Source organism: Pelophylax lessonae (assembly GCF_965119305.1).
Source record: "Pelophylax lessonae genome assembly, contig: HAP1_SCAFFOLD_291, whole genome shotgun sequence".
Classification (NCBI taxonomy): domain Eukaryota; kingdom Metazoa; phylum Chordata; class Amphibia; order Anura; family Ranidae; genus Pelophylax; species Pelophylax lessonae.
The window spans coordinates 13,974-39,869 of NW_028120053.1; the positions used below are offsets into that span (position 1 = coordinate 13,974).

Sequence of the window (25,896 nt, forward strand, 5' to 3'; positions counted from 1 at the left end):
TACACAGATCTGGGGAGGGATCTTCCATCCTTCCTGTAGGTACACAGATCTGGGGAGGGATCTACCATCCTCCCTGTAGGTACACAGATCTGGGGAGGGATCTTCCATCCTCCCTGTAGGTACACAGATCTGGGGAGGGATCTTCCATCCTTCCTGTAGGTACACAGATCTGGTGAGGGATCTTCCATCCTTCCTGTAGGTACACAGATCTGGGGAGGGATCTTCCATCCTTCCTGTAGGTACACAGATCCGGTGAGGGATCTTCCATCCTTCCTGTAGGTACACAGATCTGGTGAGGGATCTTCCATCCTTCCTGTAGGTACACAGATCTGGGGAGGGATCTTCCATCCTTCCTGTAGGTACACAGATCCGGTGAGGGATCTTCCATCCTTCCTGTAGGTACACAGATCCGGGGAGGGATCTTCCATCCTTCCTGTAGGTAGGGATCTTCCATCCTGTAGGTACACAGATCTGGGGAGGGATCTTCCATCCTTCCTGTAGGTACACAGATCTGGGGAGGGATCTACCATCCTCCCTGTAGGTACACAGATCTGGGGAGGGATCTTCCATCCTCCCTGTAGGTACACAGATCTGGGGAGGGATCTTCCATCCTTCCTGTAGGTACACAGATCTGGTGAGGGATCTTCCATCCTTCCTGTAGGTACACAGATCTGGTGAGGGATCTTCCATCCTTCCTGTAGGTACACAGATCTGGTGAGGGATCTTCCATCCTTCCTGTAGGTACACAGATCTGGGGAGGATCTTCCCTCCTTCCTGTAGGTACACAGATCTGGGGAGGGATCTTCCATCCTTCCTGTAGGTACACAGATCTGGTGAGGGATCTTCCATCCTTCCTGTAGGTACACAGATCTGGGGAGGGATCTTCCATCCTTCCTGTAGGTACACAGATCTGGTGAGGGATCTTCCATCCTTCCTGTAGGTACACAGATCTGGGGAGGGATCTTCCATCCCTCCTGTAGGTACACAGATCTGGGGAGGGATCTTCCATCCTTCCTGTAGGTACACAGATCTGGTGAGGGATCTTCCATCCTTCCTGTAGGTACACAGATCTGGGGAGGATCTTCCCTCCTTCCTGTAGGTACACAGATCTGGGGAGGGATCTTCCATCCTTCCTGTAGGTACACAGATCTGGGGAGGGATCTTCCATCCTTCCTGTAGGTACACAGATCTGGGGAGGGATCTTCCATCCTTCCTGTAGGTACACAGATCTGGGATCTTGTCTCTGATTGGCCGCCATGGTTGTACTCAGGGATTTCGGATCCATTCCTCGGTTGATCCGTATTTTTGTCGGCTCCGGGTTGTTTACACGCTGGCCTCCTCCCCCCCCCCCCATCCCCCGCCATCCCGGTGACGCTCCATGCCGGGAATGTTAATTCAATCTTCAGACCCGACTCTAATGGACATAGCAGATCTTCCATGTTAGGGGGTGGAAAAGATGGCTGCCATTTCCTCTCCCAGGGATTGGCCAATACGCTTCCTGCTCATGGTTTCAGCAGAGTATTGTGTTCCCTCTGGAAGGATTTGTTTGTGTTTTCCAGGGGGGAGGGGTCAGCGGGGGCGGCGGATCTGTACAGGAACTGGAACGTGTCTTTGGATTGTGGTCACCGGCTCACCTTGCGATGTGCGGGGGAGGGGGGGGGATCACTGACAACTCACAGGTGTCCACTCAGGATGTCCTTTCCATGCCAGGGGCCCCAACATCGCGGGTGTCAGTGGGGACGATTATAACCCCCAGCATTGGTGTCAGTGGGGACGATTATAACCCCCAGCATTGGTGTCAGTGGGGACGATTATAACCCCCAGCATTGGTGTCAGTGGGGACGATTATAACCCCCAGCATTGGTGTCAGTGGGGACGATTATAACCTCCTGTGTCCCTCTTGTCTCGTGTCCCATGTGTCCCTCTTGTCTCGTGTCCCTCTGTCTCATGTCCCTCTGTCTTGTGTGCCCTGTGTCCCTCTTGTCTCTTGTCCCCTGTTTCCCTCTTGTCTCGTGTCCCCTGTGTCCCTCTTGTCTCGTTTTCCCTGTGTCCCTCTTGTTTTGTGTCCCTCTTGTCTCTTGTCCCCTGTGTCCCTCTTGTCTCTTGTCCCCTGTGTCCCCGTTCATCTGTGTCTGACTGCCAAGCTTAAATTCAAATTTCTCGTTGAGTTGCTGCCTCTCCTCCCTGATGTGCCCCAGCACATACGGGAAGTAGTGGAACCGCACTCAGGTAACCGGTTATGAGTAAGCGGCTGTATGTGCCGTGAAACGCGTTAACCTTGGATTACCTGTTCCTTGCACTGCCTGTCTACTTATGATTTGAAGAATAAAAGTATTTCCATTGCTTTCATCTACCTGAGTGCGGTTCCACTACTTCCTTTGCATTTATCCGGATGACGGGTCTCACCAGCACCAGGTTGGACTGATACACCTGAGCGGCTCCTTTCTCCAATTACCCCAGCACACACGGCTCATCTCCCATGATGCTCTAGTTCTCCATGATGCTTTTTAGGTTTTGCCTGAACGGTCCTGCTGGTGGAGTAGAGGGGTGGAGTCAGACAACTGAGGACCAATCCACTGAGTTCTATCTTGTGTGTTTCAGGATCGGGCAGACGGGGAGCTGGAGAAGATAAAGAGCGCTCTGATCCTGTGCTATGGATATGTGGCGGTCTACGCCCCCACAGAGCTTGTACTGCCACGAATCGAGTCCGACATCCTACGCAATGTCTTCCTTTACTTCCACACCAAGGTGAGGGCCCCTGAGCACTTACTTCCTGATATGGAGACCCCCCATCCAACTCTAGCTCTCCCATTATTAGGCCCCAGCCCCTGGTACTCGATAGAGGAGAACCCCCAACCTTCCCAACATTGGCCTCAGCCCCTAAAGAGAACTGTAGCCTTCTTGTTATTAGGCCTTAGCTCCTGGTACTCTTTATAAAAGAACCCCAACCTTCCCAGCATTGGCCCCATCCTCTCTATAGAAGAGAGCCCCAGCCTTCCCACCATTGGTCCCAGCCCCTGGTACTCTGTAGAAGAGAGCCCCAGCCTTCCCAGCATTGGACCCAGTCTCCCATACTTTAAAGAAGACTACCCAAGCCTTCCCAACATTGGCCTCAGTCAATGGTACTCTATAGAAGAGAAACCAACCTTTCCAGCATTGGCCCCAGCTGCTAAAGAGAATCCCAGCCTTCCCATTATTAGGCCCCAGCCCCTGGTACTCTATAGAAGAAAACCCCAACCTTCCCAACATTGGCTACAGCCCCTGGTACTCTATGGAGGAGAACCCACAACCTTCCCAACGTTGGCCACAGCCCCTGCTACTCTATGGAGGAGAACCCACAACCTTCCCAACGTTGGCCACAGCCCCTGCTACTCTATGGAGGAGAACCCACAACCTTCCCAACGTTGGCCACAGCCCCTGCTACTCTATAGAATAGAAACCAAGCTTTCCAGCATTGGCCCCAGCCCCTAAAGAGAACTCCAGCCTTTCCATTATTAGGCCCCAGTCCCTGATACTCTATAGAGAAGAACCTCAACCTTCCCAACATTGGCCCCAGCCCCTGGTACTCCATACACAAAATACAAAAAACAGCATTCCCTGCATTTTCTGCTCCCCTGTAAAAGAACCCCTTCTTAACCTTCCCTGAATTCTCTGCTGCCCCATACAAAAGCTGCCAAGCCCCAACCTTCCCTGAATTCCCTGCTCCCCCAGTTCAAGAAGCCTGTGACCCTCAACTTTCCCAGAATTCCCTTCTCCCTCATAGAAGGGGCTCTAGCCAAGCCCAGGCTTCTTGGTGTAAGGTCTGTGCTCCGTCATGTTGGAGTCCTCCACTATCTTTAGGATTGTCTGTGCTGGGGCCCTGTGTAGCCATGTCACTGCTGGCCATTGGTGCAGAGCTGTATATTATCTATGTGGACATTTTCACTCCATCTTCATGTGTCCTCCTAACTGTGTGTTCTCCCGGTTTCCCCCTCAGGTTCTGGGGATAAAGGTAGAGCCCAAGGTACAGTGTCCAAGCCTTCCTGCTAATCTGCTTTCTTCTGTCCGCTCTGCTTTTCATTATACAGGAAAGATGACGAGCGGAAAGGGGTCTGAGGGGGAAGGGCTGTAAGGGGTGTTAAATTGCCTGTTAGGGCTGAATGGCATGTTGAGAAGACACCCACCAGAATTACAGCAAATGAAGTAGTATGGGAGAAGAGTTGCTCAGAGATAGAGTGCAGGGAGTAGAGTTGTTTAGAGGCGGAGTTGTATGTGTAGGGAGGAGCGTTATCTTGAGAGGAAGCTGTAGGTGCAGAGAGGAGAGTTGCTCAGAGGTGGAGTTGTAGGTGTAGGGAGATTGCTCAGAGGCGGAGTTGTAGGTGTAGGGAGATTGCTCAGAGGTGGAGTTGTATGTGTAGGGAGATTGCTCAGAGGTGGAGTTGTAGGTGTAGGGAGATTGCTCAGAGGTGGAGTTGTAGGTGTAGGGAGGAGAGTTGTTTAGAGGTGGAGTTGTATGTGTAGGGAGGAGCTTTATCTGAAGAGCGTTTGAAGTGCAGGGAGAGAGAGAGCTACTCAGAGGGGGAGTTGTAGGTGCAGGGAGGAGAGTTGCTCAGAGGCGGAGTTGGAGACGGAGTAGAGTTGCTCGGAGGCGGGGTTGTAGGCGCAGGGAGGAGAGTTGCTCGGAGGTGGAGTTGTAGGTGCAGGGAGGAGAGTTGCTCGGAGGCGGAGTTGCAGGCGCAGGGAGGAGAGCTGCTCAGAGGCGGAGTTGTAGGTGCAGGGAGGAGAGCTGCTCAGAGGGGGAGTTGTAGGCGCAGGGAGGAGAGTTGCTCGGAGGCGGAGTTGTAGGCGCAGGGGGGGAAGAGTTGCTCAGAGGCGGAGTTGTAGGCGCAGGGAGGAGAGTTGCTCGAGGCGGAGTTGTAGGCGCAGGGGGGGAGAGTTGCTCAGAGGCGGAGTTGTAGGCGCAGGAAGGAGAGTTGCTCGGAGGCGGAGTTGTAGGCGCAGGAAGGAGAGTTGTTTAGAGGTGGAGTTGTAGGTGCAGTCCAGGGAGGAGGAGAGTGGCTTCTAGGCGGAGTTGTAGGCGCAGGGAGGAGAGTTGCTCGGAGGCTGAGTTGTAGGTGCAGGAAGGAGAGTTGCTCAGAGGCAGAGTTGTAGGTGCAGGGAGGAGAGTTGCTCGGAGGTGGAGTTGTAGGCAAAGGGAGGATAGTTGCTCGGAGGTGGAGTTGTAGGCGCAGGGAGGATAGTTGCTCGGAGGTGGAGTTGTAGGCGCAGGGAGGATAGTTGCTCGGAGGTGGAGTTGTAGGCGCAGGAAGGAGAGTTGCTCGGAGGCAGAGTTGTAGGCGCAGGAAGGAGAGTTGCTCGGAGGCAGAGTTGTAGGCGCAGGGAGAAGAGTTCCTCGGAGGGGGAGTTGTAGACGCAGGGAGGAGAGTTGCTCGGAGGCGGAGTTGTAGACGCAGGGAGGAGAGTTGCTCGGAGGCGGAGTTGTAGGCGCAGGGAGGATAGTTGCTCGGAGGCGGAGTTGTAGGCGCAGGGAGGATAGTTGCTCGGAGGCGGAGTTGTAGGCGCAGGGAGGATAGTTGCTCGGAGGCAGAATTGTAGGTGCAGGGAGGAAAGTTGCTCGGAGGTGGAGTTGTAGGCACAGGGAGGAGAGCTGCTCAGAGGCGGAGTTGTGGGTGCAGGGAGGAGAGCTGCTCAGAGGGGGAGTTGTAGGCGCAGGGAGGAGAGTTGCTCGGAGGCGGAATTGTAGGCGCAGGGAGAAGAGTTGCTCGGAGGCGGAGTTGTAGGCGCAGGGGGGGGAGAGTTGCTCAGAGGCGGAGTTGTAGGCGCAGGGGGGGAGAGTTGCTCGGAGGCGGAGTTGTAGGCGCAGGAAGGAGAGTTGTTTAGAGGTGGAGTTGTAGGTGCAGTCCAGGGAGGAGGAGAGTGGCTTCTAGGCGGAGTTGTAGGCGCAGGGAGGAGAGTTGCTCGGAGGCTGAGTTGTAGGTGCAGGAAGGAGAGTTGCTCAGAGGCAGAGTTGTAGGTGCAGGGAGGATAGTTGCTCGGAGGCGGAGTTGTAGGCGCAGGGAGGATAGTTGCTCGGAGGCGGAGTTGTAGGCGCAGGGAGGATAGTTGCTCGGAGGCGGAGTTGTAGGCGCAGGGAGGATAGTTGCTCGGAGGCTGAGTTGTAGGTGCAGGAAGGAGAGTTGCTCAGAGGCAGAGTTGTAGGTGCAGGGAGGATAGTTGCTCGGAGGCGGAGTTGTAGGCGCAGGGAGGATAGTTGCTCGGAGGCGGAGTTGTAGGCGCAGGGAGGATAGTTGCTCGGAGGCGGAGTTGTAGGCGCAGGGAGGATAGTTGCTCGGAGGCGGAGTTGTAGGCGCAGGGAGGATAGTTGCTCGGAGGCAGAATTGTAGGTGCAGGGAGGATAGTTGCTCGGAGGTGGAGTTGTAGGCACAGGGAGGAGAGTTGCTCGGAGGTGGAGTTGTAGGTGCAGTCCAGGGAGGAGGAGAGTGGCTTCTAGGTGGAGTTGTAGGCACAGGGAGGAGAGTTGCTCGGAGGTGGAGTTGTAGGTGCAGTCCAGGGAGGAGGAGAGTGGCTTCTAGGTGGAGTTGTAGGCACAGGGAGGATAGTTGCTCGGAGGTGGAGTTGTAGGCACAGGGAGGATAGTTGCTCGGAGGTGGAGTTGTAGGTGCAGTCCAGGGAGAATAAGATTGGCTTCTAGGTGGAGAGGTAGGTGCAGCGCGGGTGTCTAGTGGGGGAGGGGCATAGTGGTCCTCGGGTGTGATTGCTTTGTATAATTCTACTTTGGCTGGTTGGCTGAGAGCCTTGTGCAGATCCTCGGCTGTGGAACCCTCCAGAGACCCTTTCCATCTGGCCAGCGGGGGAACAGGGGAGCCACCTTCTGCTCTATGATTGGTTGATTTGTGTGAATGTGCAGCCAGGAATTCTGGGACCTGTAGTCCCTCATGTCTGTGAGCTGAACCTCTGACATTTCGAAGTGCTGTACTTCATCACTAACGCTTTCACGCTGCCACATCTATCACTAACCTGGTGGGGGGTCTCGTCTGTCATCATACCGTCACATGGCGTGGAGTCACAGCGTCTGCCGGCGCCCTCTGGAGGTTATGGTAGGTACCAGCACACATGACATCCAATCACATTGTATAGTATAGGAGGGAACATCTTGAAACCCTGAAAAAAGGGAAGCCCAAGGACAAAAAGTGGGTGTGGCTAAATTACCATCAATATTGGGTGTGGCTTAATATTGTCTGAGCCTATCCGCAGCATACACCAAACACGTACAGTATGACAGATCACACTTCCTCCCCGTGTACTGTGCACAGGTCATAGAAAGGTGTAGAAGTGATCCTGGAAGGGGGTCCTCAGGCTGTAAGTGCTTCTATCCAGCAGTACATGTGGGGGGGGGGGTGTCAATAGGTAGGTGGTCGCTGCCACCCTGCGATGTAGCTGGACTATGACCCGGAGAGGACAACCCTCCTTAGAGGTAAGTTAGTGGAGCGAATATTCTGTCACTGGGCTCCGGGACACAGTCTGGATATGCGGGACACCCGGACTTGGTGGAAATCCCGGGACAGTCCCGCTGAATCCGGGACACTTAGGAGGGGCACAGTGTCTGCTATCAGTGACGACATAATCTGAGACCACATCTGTCTACGTCCGTCCTTCTCCTCCAACATCACCTGAAAATGGAGAGCAAATATCACTGCCTGACTGACACATGGGGGTCCCAATACAATGACACCCTGACACTTGGGGGTCTCAGAACAATGACACACTGACACTTGGGGGTCCCAGAACAATGACACACTGACACTTAGGGGTCCAGAACAATGACACACTGACACTTGGGGGTCCAGAACAATGACACACTGACACTTGGGGGTCTCAGAACAATGACACACTGACACTTGGGGGTCCCAGAACAATGACACACTGACACTTGGGGATCCAGAACAATGACACACTGACACTTGGGGGTCCCAGAACAATGACACACTGACACTTGGGGGTCCCAGAACAATGACACACTGACACTTGGGGGTCCAGAACAATGACACACTGACACTTGGGGGTCCAGAACAATGACACACTGACACTTGGGGATCCCAGAACAGTGACACACTGACACTTGGGGGTCCAGAACAATGACACACTGACACTTGGGGGTCTCAGAACAATGACACACTGACACTTGGGGGTCTCAGAACAATGACACACTGACACTTGGGGGTCCCAGAACAATGACACACTGACACTTGGGGGTCCAGAACAATGACACACTGACACTTGGGGTCCAGAACAATGACACACTGACAATTGGGGGTCCCAGAACAATGACACACTGATACTTGGGGATCCCAGAACAATGACACACTGACACTTGGGGGTCCCAGAACAATGACACACTGACACTTGGGGGTCCCAGAACAATGACACACTGACACTTAGGGGTCCCAGAACAATGACACACTGACACTTGGGGATCCAGAACAATGACACACTGACACTTGGGGGATCTAGAACAATGACACACTGACACTTGGGGATCCAGAACAATGACACACTGACACTTGGGGGTCCAGAATAATGACACACTGATACTTGGGGGTCCCAGAACAATGACACACTGACACTTAGGGGTCCAGAACAATGACACACTGACACTTGGGGGTCCCAGAACAATGACACACTGACACTTGGGGGTCCCAGAACAATGACACACTGACACTTGGGGGTCCAGAACAATGACACACTGATACTTGGGGATCCAGAACAATGACACACTGACACTTGGGGGTCCAGAATAATGACACACTGATACTTGGGGGTCCCAGAACAATGACACACTGACACTTAGGGGTCCAGAACAATGACACACTGACACTTGGGGGTCCCAGAACAATGACACACTGACACTTGGGGGTCCCAGAACAATGACACACTGACACTTGGGGGTCCAGAACAATGACACACTGATACTTGGGGATCCAGAACAATGACACACTGACACTTGGGGGTCCAGAATAATGACACACTGATACTTGGGGGTCCCAGAACAATGACACACTGACACTTGGGGGTCCCAGAACAATGACACACTGACACTTGGGGGTCCAGAACAATGACACACTGATACTTGGGGATCCAGAACAATGACACACTGATACTTGGGGGTCCAGAACAATGACACACTGACACTTGGGGGTCCAGAACAATGACACACTGACACTTGGGGGTCCCAGAACAATGACACACTGACACTTGGGGGTCCAGAACAATGACACACTGATACTTGGGGATCCAGAACAATAACACACTGACACTTGGGGGTCCAGAACAATGACACACTGATACTTGGGGATCCAGAACAATGACACACTGACACTTGGGGGTCCAGAACAATGACACACTGATACTTGGGGATCCAGAACAATAACACACTGACACTTGGGGGTCCAGAACAATGACACACTGATACTTGGGGGTCCAGAACAATGACACACTGACACTTGGGGGTCCAGAACAATGACACACTGATACTTGGGGGTCCCAGAACAATGACACACTGACACTTGGACCCAGAACAATGACACCCTGACACTTGGGGATCCAGAACAATGACACACTGACACTTGGGGGTCCAGAACAATGACACACTGACACTTGGAGGTCTCAGAACAATGACACACTGACACTTGGGGGTCTCAGAACAATGACACACTGACACTTGGGGGTCCAGAACAATGACACACTGATACTTGGGGATCCAGAACAATGACACACTGACACTTGGGGGTCCAGAACAATGACACACTGATACTTGGGGGTCCCAGAACAATGACACACTGACACTTAGGGGTCCAGAACAATGACACACTGACACTTGGGGGATCCAGAACAATGACACACTGACACTTGGGGGTCCAGAACAATGACACACTGATACTTGGGGATCCAGAACAATGACACACTGACACTTGGGGGTCCAGAATAATGACACACTGATACTTGGGGGTCCCAGAACAATGACACACTGACACTTAGGGGTCCAGAACAATGACACACTGACACTTGGGGGTCCCAGAACAATGACACACTGATACTTGGGGATCCAGAACAATGACACACTGACACTTGGGGGTCCAGAATAATGACACACTGATACTTGGGGGTCCCAGAACAATGACACACTGACACTTGGGGGTCCCAGAACAATGACACACTGACACTTGGGGGTCCAGAACAATGACACACTGATACTTGGGGGTCCAGAACAATGACACACTGACACTTGGGGGTCCAGAACAATGACACACTGATACTTGGGGGTCCCAGAACAATGACACACTGACACTTGGGGGTCCAGAACAATGACACACTGACACTTGGGTATCCAGAACAATGACACACTGACACTTGGGGGTCCCAGAACAATGACACACTGACACTTGGGGGTCCAGAACAATGACACACTGATACTTGGGGATCCAGAACAATAACACACTGACACTTGGGGGTCCAGAACAATGACACACTGATACTTGGGGGTCCCAGAACAATGACACACTGACACTTGGACCCAGAACAATGACACCCTGACACTTGGGGATCCAGAACAATGACACACTGACACTTGGGGGTCCAGAACAATGACACACTGACACTTGGGGTCCCCCAGAACAATGACACACTGACACTTGGAGGTCTCAGAACAATGACACACTGACACTTGGGGTCCCAGAACAATGACACACTGACACTTGGGGGTCCCAGAACAATGACACACTGACACTTGGGGTCCCAGAACAATGACACACTGACACTTGGGGTCCCAGAACAATGACACACTGACACTTGGGGATCCAGAACAATGACACACTGACACTTGGGGGTCTCAGAACAATGACACGCTGACACTTGGGGATCCCAGAACAATGACACACTGACACTTGGGGTCCCAGAACAATGACACACTGACACTTGGGGATCCAGAACAATGACACACTGACACTTGGGGGTCCAGAACAATGACACACTGACACTTGGGGGTCTCAGAACAATGACACACTGACACTTGGGGATCCAGAACAATGACACACTGACACTTGGGGATCCAGAACAATGACACACTGACACTTGGGGATCCAGAACAATGACACACTGACACTTGGGGGTCCAGAACAATGACACACTGACACTTGGGGTCCAGAACAATGACACACTGACACCTGGGGATCCAGAACAATGACACACTGACACTTGGGGGTCCCAGAACAATGACACACTGACACTTGGGGGTCTCAGAACAATGACACACTGACACTTGGGGATCCAGAACAATGACACACTGACACTTGGGGATCCAGAACAATGACACACTGACACTTGGGGATCCAGAACAATGACACACTGACACTTGGGGGTCCAGAACAATGACACACTGACACTTGGGGGTCTCAGAACAATGACACACTGACACTTGGGGATCCAGAACAATGACACACTGACACTTGGGGATCCAGAACAATGACACACTGACACTTGGGGATCCAGAACAATGACACACTGACACTTGGGGGTCCAGAACAATGACACACTGACACTTGGGGTCCAGAACAATGACACACTGACACCTGGGGATCCAGAACAATGACACACTGACACTTGGGGGTCCCAGAACAATGACACACTGACACTTGGGGGTCCAGAACAATGACACACTGACACTTGGGGGCCCAAAACAATGACACACTGACACCTGGGGATCCAGAACAATGACACACTGACACTTGGGCGTCCCAGAACAATGACACACTGACACTTGGGGATCCCAGAACAATGACACACTGACACTTGGGGATCCAGAACAATGACACACTGACACTTGGGGTCCAGAACAATGACACACTGACACCTGGGGATCCAGAACAATGACACACTGACACTTGGGGATCCCAGAACAATGACACACTGACACTTGGGGGCCCAAAACAATGACACACTGACACCTGGGGATCCAGAACAATGACACACTGACACTTGGGGGTCCCAGAACAATGACACACTGACACTTGGGGATCCCAGAACAATGACACACTGACACTTGGGGTCCCAGAACAATGACACACTGACACTTGGGGGTCTCAGAACAATGACACACTGACACTTGGGGTCCCAGAACAATGACACACTGACACTTAGGGGTCCAGAACAATGACACACTGACACTTGGGGGTCCCAGAACAATGACACACTGACACTTGGGGATCCAGAACAATGACACACTGACACTTGGGGGTCTCAGAACAATGACACACTGACACTTGGACCCAGAACAATGACACACTGACACTTGGGGATCCCAGAACAATGACACACTGACACTGGGGGGTCTCAGAACAATGACACACTGACACTTGGACCCAGAACAATGACACCCTGACACTTGGGGATCCAGAACAATGACACACTGACACTTGGGGTCCCAGAACAATGACACACTGACACTTGGACCCAGAACAATGACACACTGACACTTGGGGATCCAGAACAATGACACACTGACACTTGGGGTCCAGAACAATGACACACTGACACATGGGGATCCAGAACAATGACACACTGACACTTGGGGTCCAGAACAATGACACACTGACACCTGGGGATCCAGAACAATGACACACTGACACTTGGGGGTCCCAGAACAATGACACACTGACACTTGGGGGTCCAGAACAATGACACACTGACACTTGGGGGCCCAAAACAATGACACACTGACACCTGGGGATCCAGAACAATGACACACTGACACTTGGGCGTCCCAGAACAATGACACACTGACACTTGGGGATCCCAGAACAATGACACACTGACACTTGGGGATCCAGAACAATGACACACTGACACTTGGGGTCCAGAACAATGACACACTGACACCTGGGGATCCAGAACAATGACACACTGACACTTGGGGATCCCAGAACAATGACACACTGACACTTGGGGGCCCAAAACAATGACACACTGACACCTGGGGATCCAGAACAATGACACACTGACACTTGGGGGTCCCAGAACAATGACACACTGACACTTGGGGATCCCAGAACAATGACACACTGACACTTGGGGTCCCAGAACAATGACACACTGACACTTGGGGGTCTCAGAACAATGACACACTGACACTTGGGGTCCCAGAACAATGACACACTGACACTTAGGGGTCCAGAACAATGACACACTGACACTTGGGGGTCCCAGAACAATGACACACTGACACTTGGGGATCCAGAACAATGACACACTGACACTTGGGGGTCCAGAACAATGACACACTGACACTTGGGGGTCCCAGAACAATGACACACTGACACTTGGGGGTCCCAGAACAATGACACACTGACACTTGGGGATCCCAGAACAATGACACACTGACACTTGGGGGTCCAGAACAATGACACACTGACACTTGGGGGATCCAGAACAATGACACACTGACACTTGTGGATCTCAGAATAATGACACACTGATACTTGGGGGTCCAGAACAATGACACACTGACACTTGGGGGTCCCAGAACAATGACACACTGACACTTGGGGGATCCAGAACAATGACACACTGACACTTGGGGATCCAGAACAATGACACCCTGACACTTGGGGGATCCAGAACAATGACACACTGACACTTGGGGGATCCAGAACAATGACACACTGACACTTGGGGATCCAGAACAATGACACACTGACACTTGTGGATCTCAGAACAATGACACACTGACACTTGGGGATCCCAGAACAATGACACACTGACACTGGGGGGTCTCAGAACAATGACACACTGACACTTGGACCCAGAACAATGACACCCTGACACTTGGGGATCCAGAACAATGACACACTGACACTTGGGGTCCCAGAACAATGACACACTGACACTTGGACCCAGAACAATGACACACTGACACTTGGGGATCCAGAACAATGACACACTGACACTTGGGGATCCAGAACAATGACACACTGACACTTGGGGTCCAGAACAATGACACACTGACACATGGGGATCCAGAACAATGACACACTGACACTTGGGGTCCAGAACAATGACACACTGACACCTGGGGATCCAGAACAATGACACACTGACACTTGGGGATCCCAGAACAATGACACACTGACACTGGGGGGTCTCAGAACAATGACACACTGACACTTGGACCCAGAACAATGACACCCTGACACTTGGGGTCCCAGAACAATGACACACTGACACTTGGGGTCCCAGAACAATGACACACTGACACTTGGACCCAGAACAATGACACACTGACACTTGGGGGTCCCAGAACAATGACACACTGACACTTGGGGATCCAGAACAATGACACACTGACACTTGGGGATCCAGAACAATGACACACTGACACTTGGGGTCCAGAACAATGACACACTGACACATGGGGATCCAGAACAATGACACACTGACACTTGGGATCCAGAACAATGACACACTGACACTTGGGGGTCCCAGAACAATGACACACTGACACTTGGGGGTCCAGAACAATGACACACTGACACTTGGGGATCCCAGAACAATGACACACTGACACTTGGGGGTCCAGAACAATGACACACTGATACTTGGGGGTCCAGAACAATGACACACTGACACTTGGGGGTCCCAGAACAATGACACACTGACACTTTGTAGTTTGTGTGGTCGCTGTGTATTATTATTGGGTCACATGTCTGGCAATCTATGGATACACCGGTGAGATGTTTTTATATTCCATTCATATCTATCAGAGTGAAGTGAAAATGAATTGAAATTGAATTCGGGCAGCAATCATATTCTGGTTTCTTATTTTTGATTTTTTCACAGTAGATTTTAATTTCTTTTTTATTTTTTGTTTGCTCTGGGGACGCAGTTTTGCGCTGAGTAAGATATATTATATTATAATATGTTCGGTTTATCACTTGGGCTCCCGGGAGAGATGGTGTCCGGCAGGTCTGAGCCTCCAGAAATGATTCGGTGGGTGAGAAGATCGGGGGTGTCTGTGGCGGGCTCTGCAGACAATCGATCTTTCTTCCTATGTGTCTGAGGATTGATTTCTCCTCCAGAGATAACTCGGCCCATCTGCCGGCTCTGGGTTATGTCACCTCCGGGGTATTTGGGTGAAATGCCGGTTTCCTGCCCGGTGTGCCAGGTCTGAGATGTGGAGAGCCGGGAGCGATCGATGACATCATTCGCTGTCTGCAGAGACTTCCTCCAATCTCTATTTATAGGTCTAATAGTTGTGGAATGTGATGATGTGATGGTGAGTTCCATGTCTGACCACCGGAGGGCAGGAGAGTCCTGGAATACGTAATCTGGAGAGACGACACTTGTGGGGGCAAATGTGTGAGGGGGATGCAGGGGGCCCGCTGACAGTGTGCTGGGCCCCCAACCCTGACTCTAGGTGGACCATTCTTGCCTTGTCCTTGTGGAGCCGAATACCCCCTACTTCATACTGACAAAGCAGAGCGGAGTGCCCCCACCTGCTTCATCCTGACAGAGCGGAGTGCCCCCACCGGGCTTCATCCTGACAGAGCGGAGTGCCCCCACCGGGCTTCATCCTGACAGAGCGGAGTGCCCCAACCGGGCTTTATCCGGACAGAGCGGAGTGCCCCAACCGGGCTTTATCCTGACAGAGCTGAGTGCCCCCACCGAGCTTTATCTCGACAGAGCTGAGTGCCCCCGCCGAGCTTTATCCAGACAGAGCGGAGTGCCCCCGCCGAGCTTTATCCAGACAGAGCGGAGTGCCCCCTCCGAGCTTTATCCAGACAGAGCGGAGTGCCCCCACCGAGCTTCATCCAGACAGAGCGGAGTGCCCCCACCGAGCTTCATCCAGACAGAGCGGAGTGCCCCCGCCGAGCTTTATCCCGACAGAGCGGAGTGCCCCCACCGAGCTTTATCCCGACAAAGCGGAGTGCCCCCACCGAGCTTTATCCCGACAGAGTGGAGTGCCCCCACCGAGCTTTATCCCGACAGAGCGAAGTGCCCCCACCGAGCTTTATCCCGACAGAGCGGAGTGCCTCCCGCCGAGCTTCATCCCGACAGAGCGGAGTGCCCCCCGCCGAGCTTCATCCCGACAGAGCGGAGTCCCCCCGCCTAGCTTTATTCCGACAGAGCGGAGTGCCCCCTCCGAGCTTTATCCCGACAGAGCGGTGTACCCCCACCGAGCTTTATCCCGACAGAGCGGAGTGCCCCCACCGAGCTTTATCCCGACAGAGCGGAGTGCCCCCACCGAGCTTTATCCCGACAGAGCGGAGTGCCCCCACCGAGCTTTATCCCGACAGAGCGGAGTGCCCCCACCGAGCTTTATCCCGACAGAGCGGAGTGCCCCCACCGGGCTTTATCCCGACTGAGCGGAGTGCCCCTGCCAAGATTCATCCTGACAGAGCGGAGTGGTTACCAAAGCTGTGTGCAGTCTGTGTAGGGCTGGGTGTTCGGGATGGTGGTTAGTAGGGTTGGGTGTAGGGCTCGGTGTACGGGTCGGTGGTTAGCAGGGTTGTGTTTACGGGTCAGGGTAGGGCTTGGTGTTGGCCATGTTGTAGGGCTGGGTGTTCAGGGTGGTGGTCAGCAGGGTTGGGTGTAGGGCTCGGTGTATGGGTCGGTGGTTAGCAGGATTGGGTTTACGGGTCAGTTTGGGGCACAGTGTAGGGTTGGTTCTAGGGCTTAGTGTTTGGTTTGATGGTTAGTATGGTTTAGTGTAGGGCTCAGTGGTAGTGTCAATGATTAGCAGGGTTGGGTTTTCGGGTTGATGGTTAGCGAGGTTGGTTGTACATGTTGTGTAGGGCTGGGTGTTCAGGTTGGTGGTTAGTAGGGTTGGGTGTAGGTCTGGGTGTTCAGGTTGGTGGTTAGCAGGGTTGGGTGTATGGGTTTGTGTTGGGCAGGTTGTAGGGCTGGGTGTTCAGGGCGTGGATGCCAGAGTTGGGTGTAGGGCTGGGTGTTTGGATTAGTGGTTAGCAGGGTTGGGTGTACAGGTCGTGTTGGGCTCGGTTTTAGGTTTAGTGGTTAGCAGGGCTGCGTGTAGGGCTCGGTGTTGGCCAGGTTGTAGGGTTGGATGTTCGGGGGAGTGTTTAACAGGGTTGAGTGTAAGACTGGGTGTTCGGGTCGTGGTTAGCAGGGATGGGTGTAGACAGTAGGGCAGGTTGTAGGGCTGAGTGTTTGGGGCGGTGGTTAGTAGGGTTGGGTGTACTGGTCGGTGTAGGGCTGAGTGTTTGGGGCGGTGGTTAGTAGGGTTGGGTGTACTGGTCGGTGTAGGGCTGAGTGTTTGGAGCGGTGGTTAGTAGGGTTGGGTGTACTGGTAGGTGTAGGGCTGAGTGTTTGGGGCAGTGGTTAGTAGGGTTGGGTGTACTGGTTGGTGTAGGGCTGAGTGTTTGGGGCGGTGGTTAGTAGGGTTGGGTGTACTGGTCGGTGTAGGGCTGAGTGTTTGGGGCGGTGGTTAGTAGGGTTGGGTGTACTGTAAAGTGTAGGGCTGAGTGTTTGGGGCGGTGGTTAGTAGGGTTGGGTGTACTGGAAGGTGTAGGGCTGAGTGTTTGGGGCAGTGGTTAGTAGGGTTGGGTGTACTGGTCGGTGTAGGGCTGAGTGTTTGGGGCAGTGGTTAGTAGGGTTGGGTGTACTGGTCGGTGTAGGGCTGAGTGTTTGGGGCAGTGGTTAGTAGGGTTGGGTGTACTGGTTGGTGTAGGGCTGAGTGTTTGGGGCAGTGGTTAGTAGGGTTGGGTGTACTGGTTGGTGTAGGGCTGAGTGTTTGGGGCGGTGGTTAGTAGGGTTGGGTGTACTGGTCGGTGTAGGGCTGAGTGTTTGGGGCAGTGGTTAGTAGGGTTGGGTGTACTGGTAGGTGTAGGGCTGAGTGTTTGGGGCAGTGGTTAGTAGGGTTGGGTGTACTGGTAGGTGTAGGGCTGAGTGTTTGGGGCAGTGGTTAGTAGGGTTGGGTGTACTGGTTGGTGTAGGGCTGAGTGTTTGGGGCGGTGGTTAGTAGGGTTGGGTGTACTGGTCGGTGTAGGGCTGAGTGTTTGGGGCGGTGGTTAGTAGAGTTGGGTGTACTGGTCGGTGTAGGGCTGAGTGTTTGGGGCAGTGGTTAGTAGGGTTGGGTGTACTGGTCGGTGTAGGGCTGTGTTTGGGGCGATGGTTAGTAGGGTTGGGTGTACTGGTTGGTGTAGGGCTGAGTGTTTGGGGCAGTGGTTAGTAGGGTTGGGTGTACTGGTCGGTGTAGGGCTGAGTGTTTGGGGCGGTGGTTAGTAGGGTTGGGTGTACTGGTTGGTGTAGGTCTGGGTGCAGGGCTGAGTATTTGGGGCGGTGGTTAGTAGGGTTGGGTGTACTGGTAGGTATAGGTCTGGGTGCAGGGCTGAGTGTTTGGGGGGGTGGTTAGTAGGGTTGGGTGTACTGGTTGGTGTAGGTCTGGGTGTAGGGCTGAGTGTTTGGGGCGGTGGTTAGTAGGGTTGGGTGTAGGTCTGGGTGCAGGGCTGAGTGTTTGGGGGGGTGGTTAGTAGGGTTGGGTGTACTGGTTGGTGTAGGTCTGGGTGCAGGACTGCGTGTTTGGGGCGGTGGTTAGTAGGGTTGGGTGTACTGGTAGGTGTAGGTCTGGGTGCAGGGCTGAGTGTTTGGGGCGGTGGTTAGTAGGGTTGGGTGTACTGGTTGGTGTAGGTCTGGGTGCAGGGCTTAGTGTTTGGGGCGGTGGTTAGTAGGGTTGGGTGTACTGGTTGGTGTAGGTCTGGGTGCAGGGCTGAGTGTTTGGGGGGGGGGGGTGGTTAGTAGGGTTGGGTGTACTGGTCGGTGTAGGTCTGGGTACAGGGCTGAGTGTTTGGGGGGGGGGTGGTTAGTAGGGTTGGGTGTACTGGTTGGTGTAGGTCTGGGTGTAGGGCTGAGTGTTTGGGGCGGTGGTTAGTAGGGTTGGGTGTACTGGTCGGTGTAGGGCTGAGTGTTTGGGGCGGTGGTTAGTAGGGTTGGGTGTACTGGTCGGTGTAGGGCTGAGTGTTTGGGGCAGTGGTTAGTAGGGTTGGGTGTACTGGTTGGTGTAGGGCTGAGTGTTTGGGGCGGTGGTTAGTAGAGTTGGGTGTACTGGTCGGTGTAGGGCTGAGTGTTTGGGGCGGTAGTTAGTAGGGTTGGGTGTACTGGTTGGTGTAGGTCTGGGTGCAGGGCTGAGTATTTGGGGCGGTGGTTAGTAGGGTTGGGTGTACTGGTAGGTATAGGTCTGGGTGCAGGGCTGAGTGTTTGGGGGGGTGGTTAGTAGGGTTGGGTGTACTGGTTGGTGTAGGTTTGGGTGTAGGGCTGAGTGTTTGGGGCGGTGGTTAGTAGGGTTGGGTGTACTGGTCGGTGTAGGGCTGAGTGTTTGGGGCGGTGGTTAGTAGGGTTGGGTGTACTGGTCGGTGTAGGGCTGAGTGTTTGGGGCAGTGGTTAGTAGGGTTGGGTGTACTGGTTGGTGTAGGGCTGAGTGTTTGGGGCGGTGGTTAGTAGAGTTGGGTGTACTGGTCGGTGTAGGGCTGAGTGTTTGGGGCGGTAGTTAGTAGGGTTGGGTGTACTGGTTGGTGTAGGTCTGGGTGCAGGGCTGAGTATTTGGGGCGGTGGTTAGTAGGGTTGGGTGTACTGGTAGGTATAGGTCTGGGTGCAGGGCTGAGTGTTTGGGGGGGTGGTTAGTAGGGTTGGGTGTACTGGTTGGTGTAGGTTTGGGTGTAGGGCTGAGTGTTTGGGGCGGTGGTTAGTAGGGTTGGGTGTAGGTCTGGGTGCTGGGCTGAGTGTTTGGGGGGGTGGTTAGTAGGGTTGGGTGTACTGGTTGGTGTAGGTCTGGGTGCAGGACTGAGTGTTTGGGGCGGTGGTTAGTAGGGTTGGGTGTACTGGTAGGTGTAGGTCTGGGTGCAGGGCTGAGTGTTTGGGGCGGTGGTTAGTAGGGTTGGGTGTACTGGTTGGTGTAGGTCTGGGTGCAGGGCTGAGTGTTTGGGGGGTGGTTAGTAGGGTTGGGTGTACTGGTTGGTGTAGGTCTGGGTGCAGGGCTTAGTGTTTGGGGGAGTGGTTAGTAGGGTTGGGTGTACTGGTTGGTGTAGGTCTGGGTGCAGGGCTGAGTGTTTGGGGGGGTGGTTAGTAGGGTTGGGTGTACTGGTTGGTGTAGGTCTGGGTGCAGGGCTGAGTGTTTGGGGCGGTGGTTAGTAGGGTTGGGTGTACTGGTTGGTGTAGGTCTGGGTGCAGGGCTGAGTGTCTGGGGGGGGGGGGTGGTTAGTAGGGTTGGGTGTACTGGTCGGTGTAGGTCTGGGTACAGGGCTGAGTGTTTGGGGGGGGGGGTGGTTAGTAGGGTTGGGTGTACTGGTAGGTGTAGGTCTGGGTGCAGGGCTGAGTGTTTGGGGCGGTGGTTAGTAGGGTTGGGTGTACTGGTTGGTGTAGGTCTGGGTGCAGGGCTGAGTGTTTGGGGGAGTGGTTAGTAGGGTTGGGTGTACTGGTTGGTGTAGGTCTGGGTGCAGTGCTGAGTGTTTGGGGGGGTGGTTAGTAGGGTTGGGTGTACTGGTTGGTGTAGGTCTGGGTGCAGGGCTGAGTGTTTGGGGCGGTGGTTAGTAGGGTTGGGTGTACTGGTTGGTGTAGGTCTGGGTGCAGGGCTGAGTGTTTGGGGCGGTGGTTAGTAGGGTTGGGTGTACTGGTTGGTGTAGGTCTGGGTGCAGGGCTGAGTGTTTGGGGCGGTGGTTAGTAGGGTTGGGTGTACTGGTTGGTGTAGGTCTGGGTGCAGGGCTGAGTGTTTGGGGCGGTGGTTAGTAGGGTTGGGTGTACTGGTTGGTGTAGGTCTGGGTGCAGGGCTGAGTGTTTGGGGCGGTGGTTAGTAGGGTTGGGTGTACTGGTTGGTGTAGGTCTGGGTGTAGGGCTGAGTGTTTGGGGCGGTGGTTAGTAGGGTTGGGTGTACTGGTCGGTGTAGGGCTGAGTGTTTGGGGCAGTGGTTAGTAGGGTTGGGTGTACTGGTTGGTGTAGGGCTGAGTGTTTGGGGCGGTGGTTAGTAGGGTTGGGTGTACTGGTCGGTGTAGGGCAGGTTGTAGGGCTGAGTGTTTGGGGCAGTGGTTAGTAGGGTTGGGTGTACTGGTCGGTGTAGGGCTGAGTGTTTGGGGCGGTGGTTAGTAGGGTTGGGTGTACTGGTTGGTGTTGGGCAGGTTGTAGGGCTGAGTGTTTGGGGAGGTGGTTAGTAGGGTTGGGTGTACTGGTTGGTGTAGGGCTGAGTGTTTGGGGCAGTGGTTAGTAGGGTTGGGTGTACTGGTTGGTGTAGGGCTGAGTGTTTGGGGCGGTGGTTAGTAGGGTTGGGTGTACTGGTCGGTGTAGGGCTGAGTGTTTGGGGCAGTGGTTAGTAGGGTTGGGTGTACTGGTTGGTGTAGGGCTGAGTGTTTGGGGCGGTGGTTAGTAGGGTTGGGTGTACTGGTCGGTGTAGGGCAGGTTGTAGGGCTGAGTGTTTGGGGCAGTGGTTAGTAGGGTTGGGTGTACTGGTCGGTGTAGGGCTGAGTGTTTCGGGCGGTGGTTAGTAGGGTTGGGTGTACTGGTCGTGTAGGGCTGAGTGTTTGGGGCGATGGTTAGTAGGGTGGGGTATACTGGTCGGTGTAGGGCTGAGTGTTTGGGGCAGTGGTTAGTAGGGTTGGGTGTACTGGTCGGTGTAGGGCAGGTTGTAGGGCTGAGTGTTTGGGGCGGTGGTTAGTAGGGTTGGGTGTACTGGTCGGTGTAGGGCAGGTTGTAGGGTGAGTGTTTGGGGCGGTGGTTAGTAGGGTTGGGTGTACTGGTCGGTTTAGGGCAGGTTGTAGGGCTGAGTGTTTGGGGCGGTGGTTAGTAGGGTTGGGTGTACTGGTCGGTGTAGGGCAGGTTGTAGGGCTGAGTGTTTGGGGCGGTGGTTAGTAGGGTTGGGTGTACTGGTCGGTGTAGGGCAGGTTGTAGGGCTGAGTGTTTGGGGCGGTGGTTAGTAGGGTTGGGTGTACTGGTCGGTGTAGGGCAGGTTGTAGGGCTGAGTGTTTGGGGCGGTGGTTAGTAGGGTTGGGTGTACTGGTCGGTGTAGGGCAGGTTGTAGGGCTGAGTGTTTGGGGCGGTGGTTAGTAGGGTTGGGTGTACTTGTCGGTGTAGGGCAGGTTGTAGGGCTGGGTATTTGGGTCGGTGGTTAACAGGGCAGCGCTCGGTCAGACAGTTGTTAGTAATCGGAGGCTGTTGGCTTCCTGCTCTGTGTACAGTTTCCGCTCAGCGGATTCTCTGTCTGCATTCAGTGGCCCCCAGGGACCCCCAACTCCCCCCCTTCTCTCCCCCCACACAGGACACCACGTGCAGGACACACTGCGGAAAACTTAACCCTGACCTGCCCACCAAGCTTCATCATCACTGTGCATACCGCTTCTCTCCCCCATCTCCACTCAGAGTCTCCCACTTCTCCACGAGCCAGCTGCTCTACACTTCCATCCTTCCAACCTAGCTCTCCTTCCTTCCTTCCTTTATTTCTTCCTCACTCTCCATCTATCCATGCCTACTCTCCTTCCTTCCTTCCATCTCCTCTCCTTTCTTCTCCATCCATCCACCTCCATCTATCCATGCCCACTCTCCTTCCTTCCTTCCTTCCTTCCTTCCTTCCTTCCTTCCTTCCTTCCTTCCTTCCTTCCTTCCTTCCTTCCTTCCTTCCTTCCTTCTCCATCCATCCATCTCCAATCTCCATCTATCCATACCCACTCTCCTTCCTTCCTTCCTTCCTTCCTTCCTTCCTTCCTTCCTTCCTTCCTTCCTTCCTTCCTTCCTTCCTTCCTTCCTTCCTTCCTTCCTTCCTTCCTTCTCCTCTCCTTCCTTCTCCATCCATCCACCTCCATCTATCCATGCCCACTCTCCTTCCTTCCTTTCTTCCTTCCTTCCTTCCTTCCTTCCTTCCTTCCTTCCTTCCTTCCTTCCTTCCTTCCTTCCTTCCTTCCTTCCTTCCTTCCTTCCTCTCCATGCATTTATCTTTCCATCCTTCCCTCCCCACCCTCCTTTCCTCACTCTCTATCCATCCACCCATCCCCATTTCCCCACCCTTTCTTTCTATCTGTCCTTTTCTTCCTGCCTTCCTTTCTTACGCTCCATCCATCTTTTCTTTCTTTCCTGCTCTCTATCAATTCATCCATCTTTCTTTTGTCACTTTCTATCTTTCCTTCCTTCCCTTCTTTCTTCTTTCCTCACTCTATCCCTCCTTCCTACCTTGTTTTCCCACTTTTTTAAGTAGAATTGAAGGCAGTTTTTTTTTGTGTTGAATGGAGTGGAGAGATTGGACCCTCTGTCAGTTTTTATTGGTCTGTGCCCCCGGTAGGGAGATTCTCTCTCTATTTCTCCTGTTTACCTTTCTTATTGAAAGTCAATTAAAGGAAAATCTAAAATTTTGGGATGTCCCCAAAAAAGTAATAGAGGGGAAATCTTCAAATAGTGATACTAGTTCTGGTTACCTAGGGGGTCCCCAAGTAGGTCCTCTAATTTGCAGCGATTTCCTCTCACTTCCTGTTTGGCTATGGGACAGGAAGTGAAGGGAAGTCTCACCAGTGGGACAAAAAAAATCTGTCAGGGGTTATAATCCTCCCTTGCTTTATCCAAAATGAATAAAGTGTATGAAAAGTGTCGGTTCCTCCACCTTCTGTCCGTTGCTCCATCCAACTCTTCCTCCATCTCTGTATCTATTTCTCCGCTTTTCTGTCTGTTTCTCCACCCTTCTATCGGTTTCTCCACCCCTCTTCTCTCCTTTCCTCCACCTCTCCGTTCCTCCACCGCCCTTCTCTCCGTTCCTCCACCTCTCCGTTCCTCCACCTCTCCATTCCTCCACCACCCTTCTCTCCGTTCCTCCACCACCCTTCTCTCCGTTCCTCCACCACCCTTCTCTCCGTTCCTCCACCACCCTTCTCTCCGTTCCTCCACCACCCTTCTCTCCGTTCCTCCACCACCCTTCTCTCCGTTCCTCCACCACCCTTCTCTTTGTTCCTCCACCACCCTTCTCTTTGTTCCTCCACCACCCTTCTCTCCGTTCCTCCACCACCCTTCTCTCGGTTTCTCCACCACCCTTCTCTCGGTTTCTCCACCACACTTCTCTCGGTTTCTCCACCACCCTTCACTTTGTTCCTCCACCACCCGTCTCTCCGTTCCTCCACCACCTTTCTCTCCGTTCCTCCACCACCCTTCTATCCGTTCCTCCACCACCCTTCTCTCCGTTCCTCCACCACCCTTCTCTCCGTTCCTCCACCACCCTTCTCTCCGTTCCTCCACCACCCTTCTCTCCGTTCCTCCACCACACTTCTCTCCGTTCCTTCACCACCCTTCTCTCCGTTCCTCCACCACCCTTCTCTACCCTTCTCCCTGTTTCTCTACCCTTCTCCTTGTTCCTCTACTCCTCTGTCCCTTCTTACACCCTTCTCTCCGTTCCTTCAACCGATTGATAAAACACATGCACGCAAAACGCGAAGTCACGGCAAAGGGCTTGCTTGCGTTGCACGCTGGTTCCTGCACTAGGCTCCTTTCCATCGAGTGACGTCACTTCCGGACACCACGCTACCCTCAGTGCTCCAAGATTACGGCTTGCACACATGCCGGGGACGTCCGGCTAGGATCAACTTCCTGCTCTATGGTGGGTCCCGTCCCCTGGCCATCCACACCATTTCCGAGAGGTATAGCGGTGGATCACCCAGATTGACATTTGACATTCGTTTTTCTTCAATGCCCTTACCGCCACCTGGACCTATGTGGTAATGTGCCTGCCATCCCTGTTTTTTTTTTTTAAATTATTTATAAATGCAGCATTTAAAGGTACAACATTCAAATGTATGCATATAAACAGAATGTCACGTTTAGAGATACGACATTCAAGTACATTTGTACAAACCAGAAGTCATAGAGACAATTGTGAATAGACATTGTTGTCACAGTAGTTGGTATGGACAAGGATAAACATGGTACAGACTGGACTGATAGCTGGTGCGTAGAAGTTATTTCAAGGTTTCACAAGTCCAGTATGAAAAGTTTGTTGATCCAACAAGTAGTTTTTAGTGGCATGTTGTAGGGAAGGGAAGAGAGAGAAGAAAGGGAGAAAAAAAAAAGGAAAGGGGTAAGTAGGATATTAGTCCCGTTGGCTGGATACTAAGTAGGTTTTTTGTCCCGTTGGCTGGATACTAAGTAGGTTTTTTGTCCAGTTGGCTGGATACTAAGTAGGTTATTAGTCCCTTTGGCTGGATACTAAGTAGGTTTTTTGTCCCGTTGGCTGGATACTAAGTAGGTTATTAGTCCCGTTGGCTGGATACTAAGTAGGTTATTAGTCCCGTTGGCTGGATACTAAGTAGGTTTTTAGGCCCGTTGGCTGGATACTAAGTAGGTTTTTAGGCCCGTTGGCTGGATACTAAGTAGGTTTTTAGGCCCGTTGGCTGGATACTAAGTAGGTTTTTAGGCCCGTTGGCTGTATACTAAGTAGGTTTTTAGGCCCGTTGGCTGGATACTAAGTAGGTTTTTAGGCCCGTTGGCTGGATACTAAGTAGGTTTTTAGGCCCGTTGGCTGGATACTAAGTAGTTTTTTTGTCCCGTTGGCTGGATACTAAGTAGGTTTTTTGTCCCGTTGGCTGGATACTAAGTAGGTTATTAGTCCCGTTGGCTGGATACTAAGTAGGTTATTAGTCCCGTTGGCTGGATACTAAGTAGGTTTTTAGGCCCGTTGGCTGGATACTAAGTAGGTTTTTAGGCCCGTTGGCTGGGTACTAAGTAGGTTTTTAGGCCCGTTGGCTGGATACTAAGCAGAGTTCCAATCCGTTATGGATGGTTGGTAGAGGAGGGGTAACAATCCCTGGTTCTTATATGTTCATTAAATTGATATTAACTATGGACTGCTGCCTGCTGATGCTCCTTTGACACCGCATTGTCATTCCTGTGCGCTGTCCAACT

General features: G+C 53.1%; 1 protein-coding gene across 1 annotated transcript in view; it reads left to right on the plus strand.

The window, feature by feature from the left end:
* The window catches only part of LOC309543671 (maestro heat-like repeat-containing protein family member 1), a gene marked incomplete at its 5' end in the record, with an annotated part of 136,785 nt that overhangs the window by 11,755 nt on the left and 99,134 nt on the right, over nt 1-25,896 (plus strand). The window contains 2 exons of the mRNA XM_082276123.1: nt 2,602-2,748; nt 3,977-4,003. Coding sequence (XP_082132249.1) covers nt 2,602-2,748; nt 3,977-4,003 — 174 coding nt within the window. The remainder of the gene's footprint in view (nt 1-2,601; nt 2,749-3,976; nt 4,004-25,896) is intronic.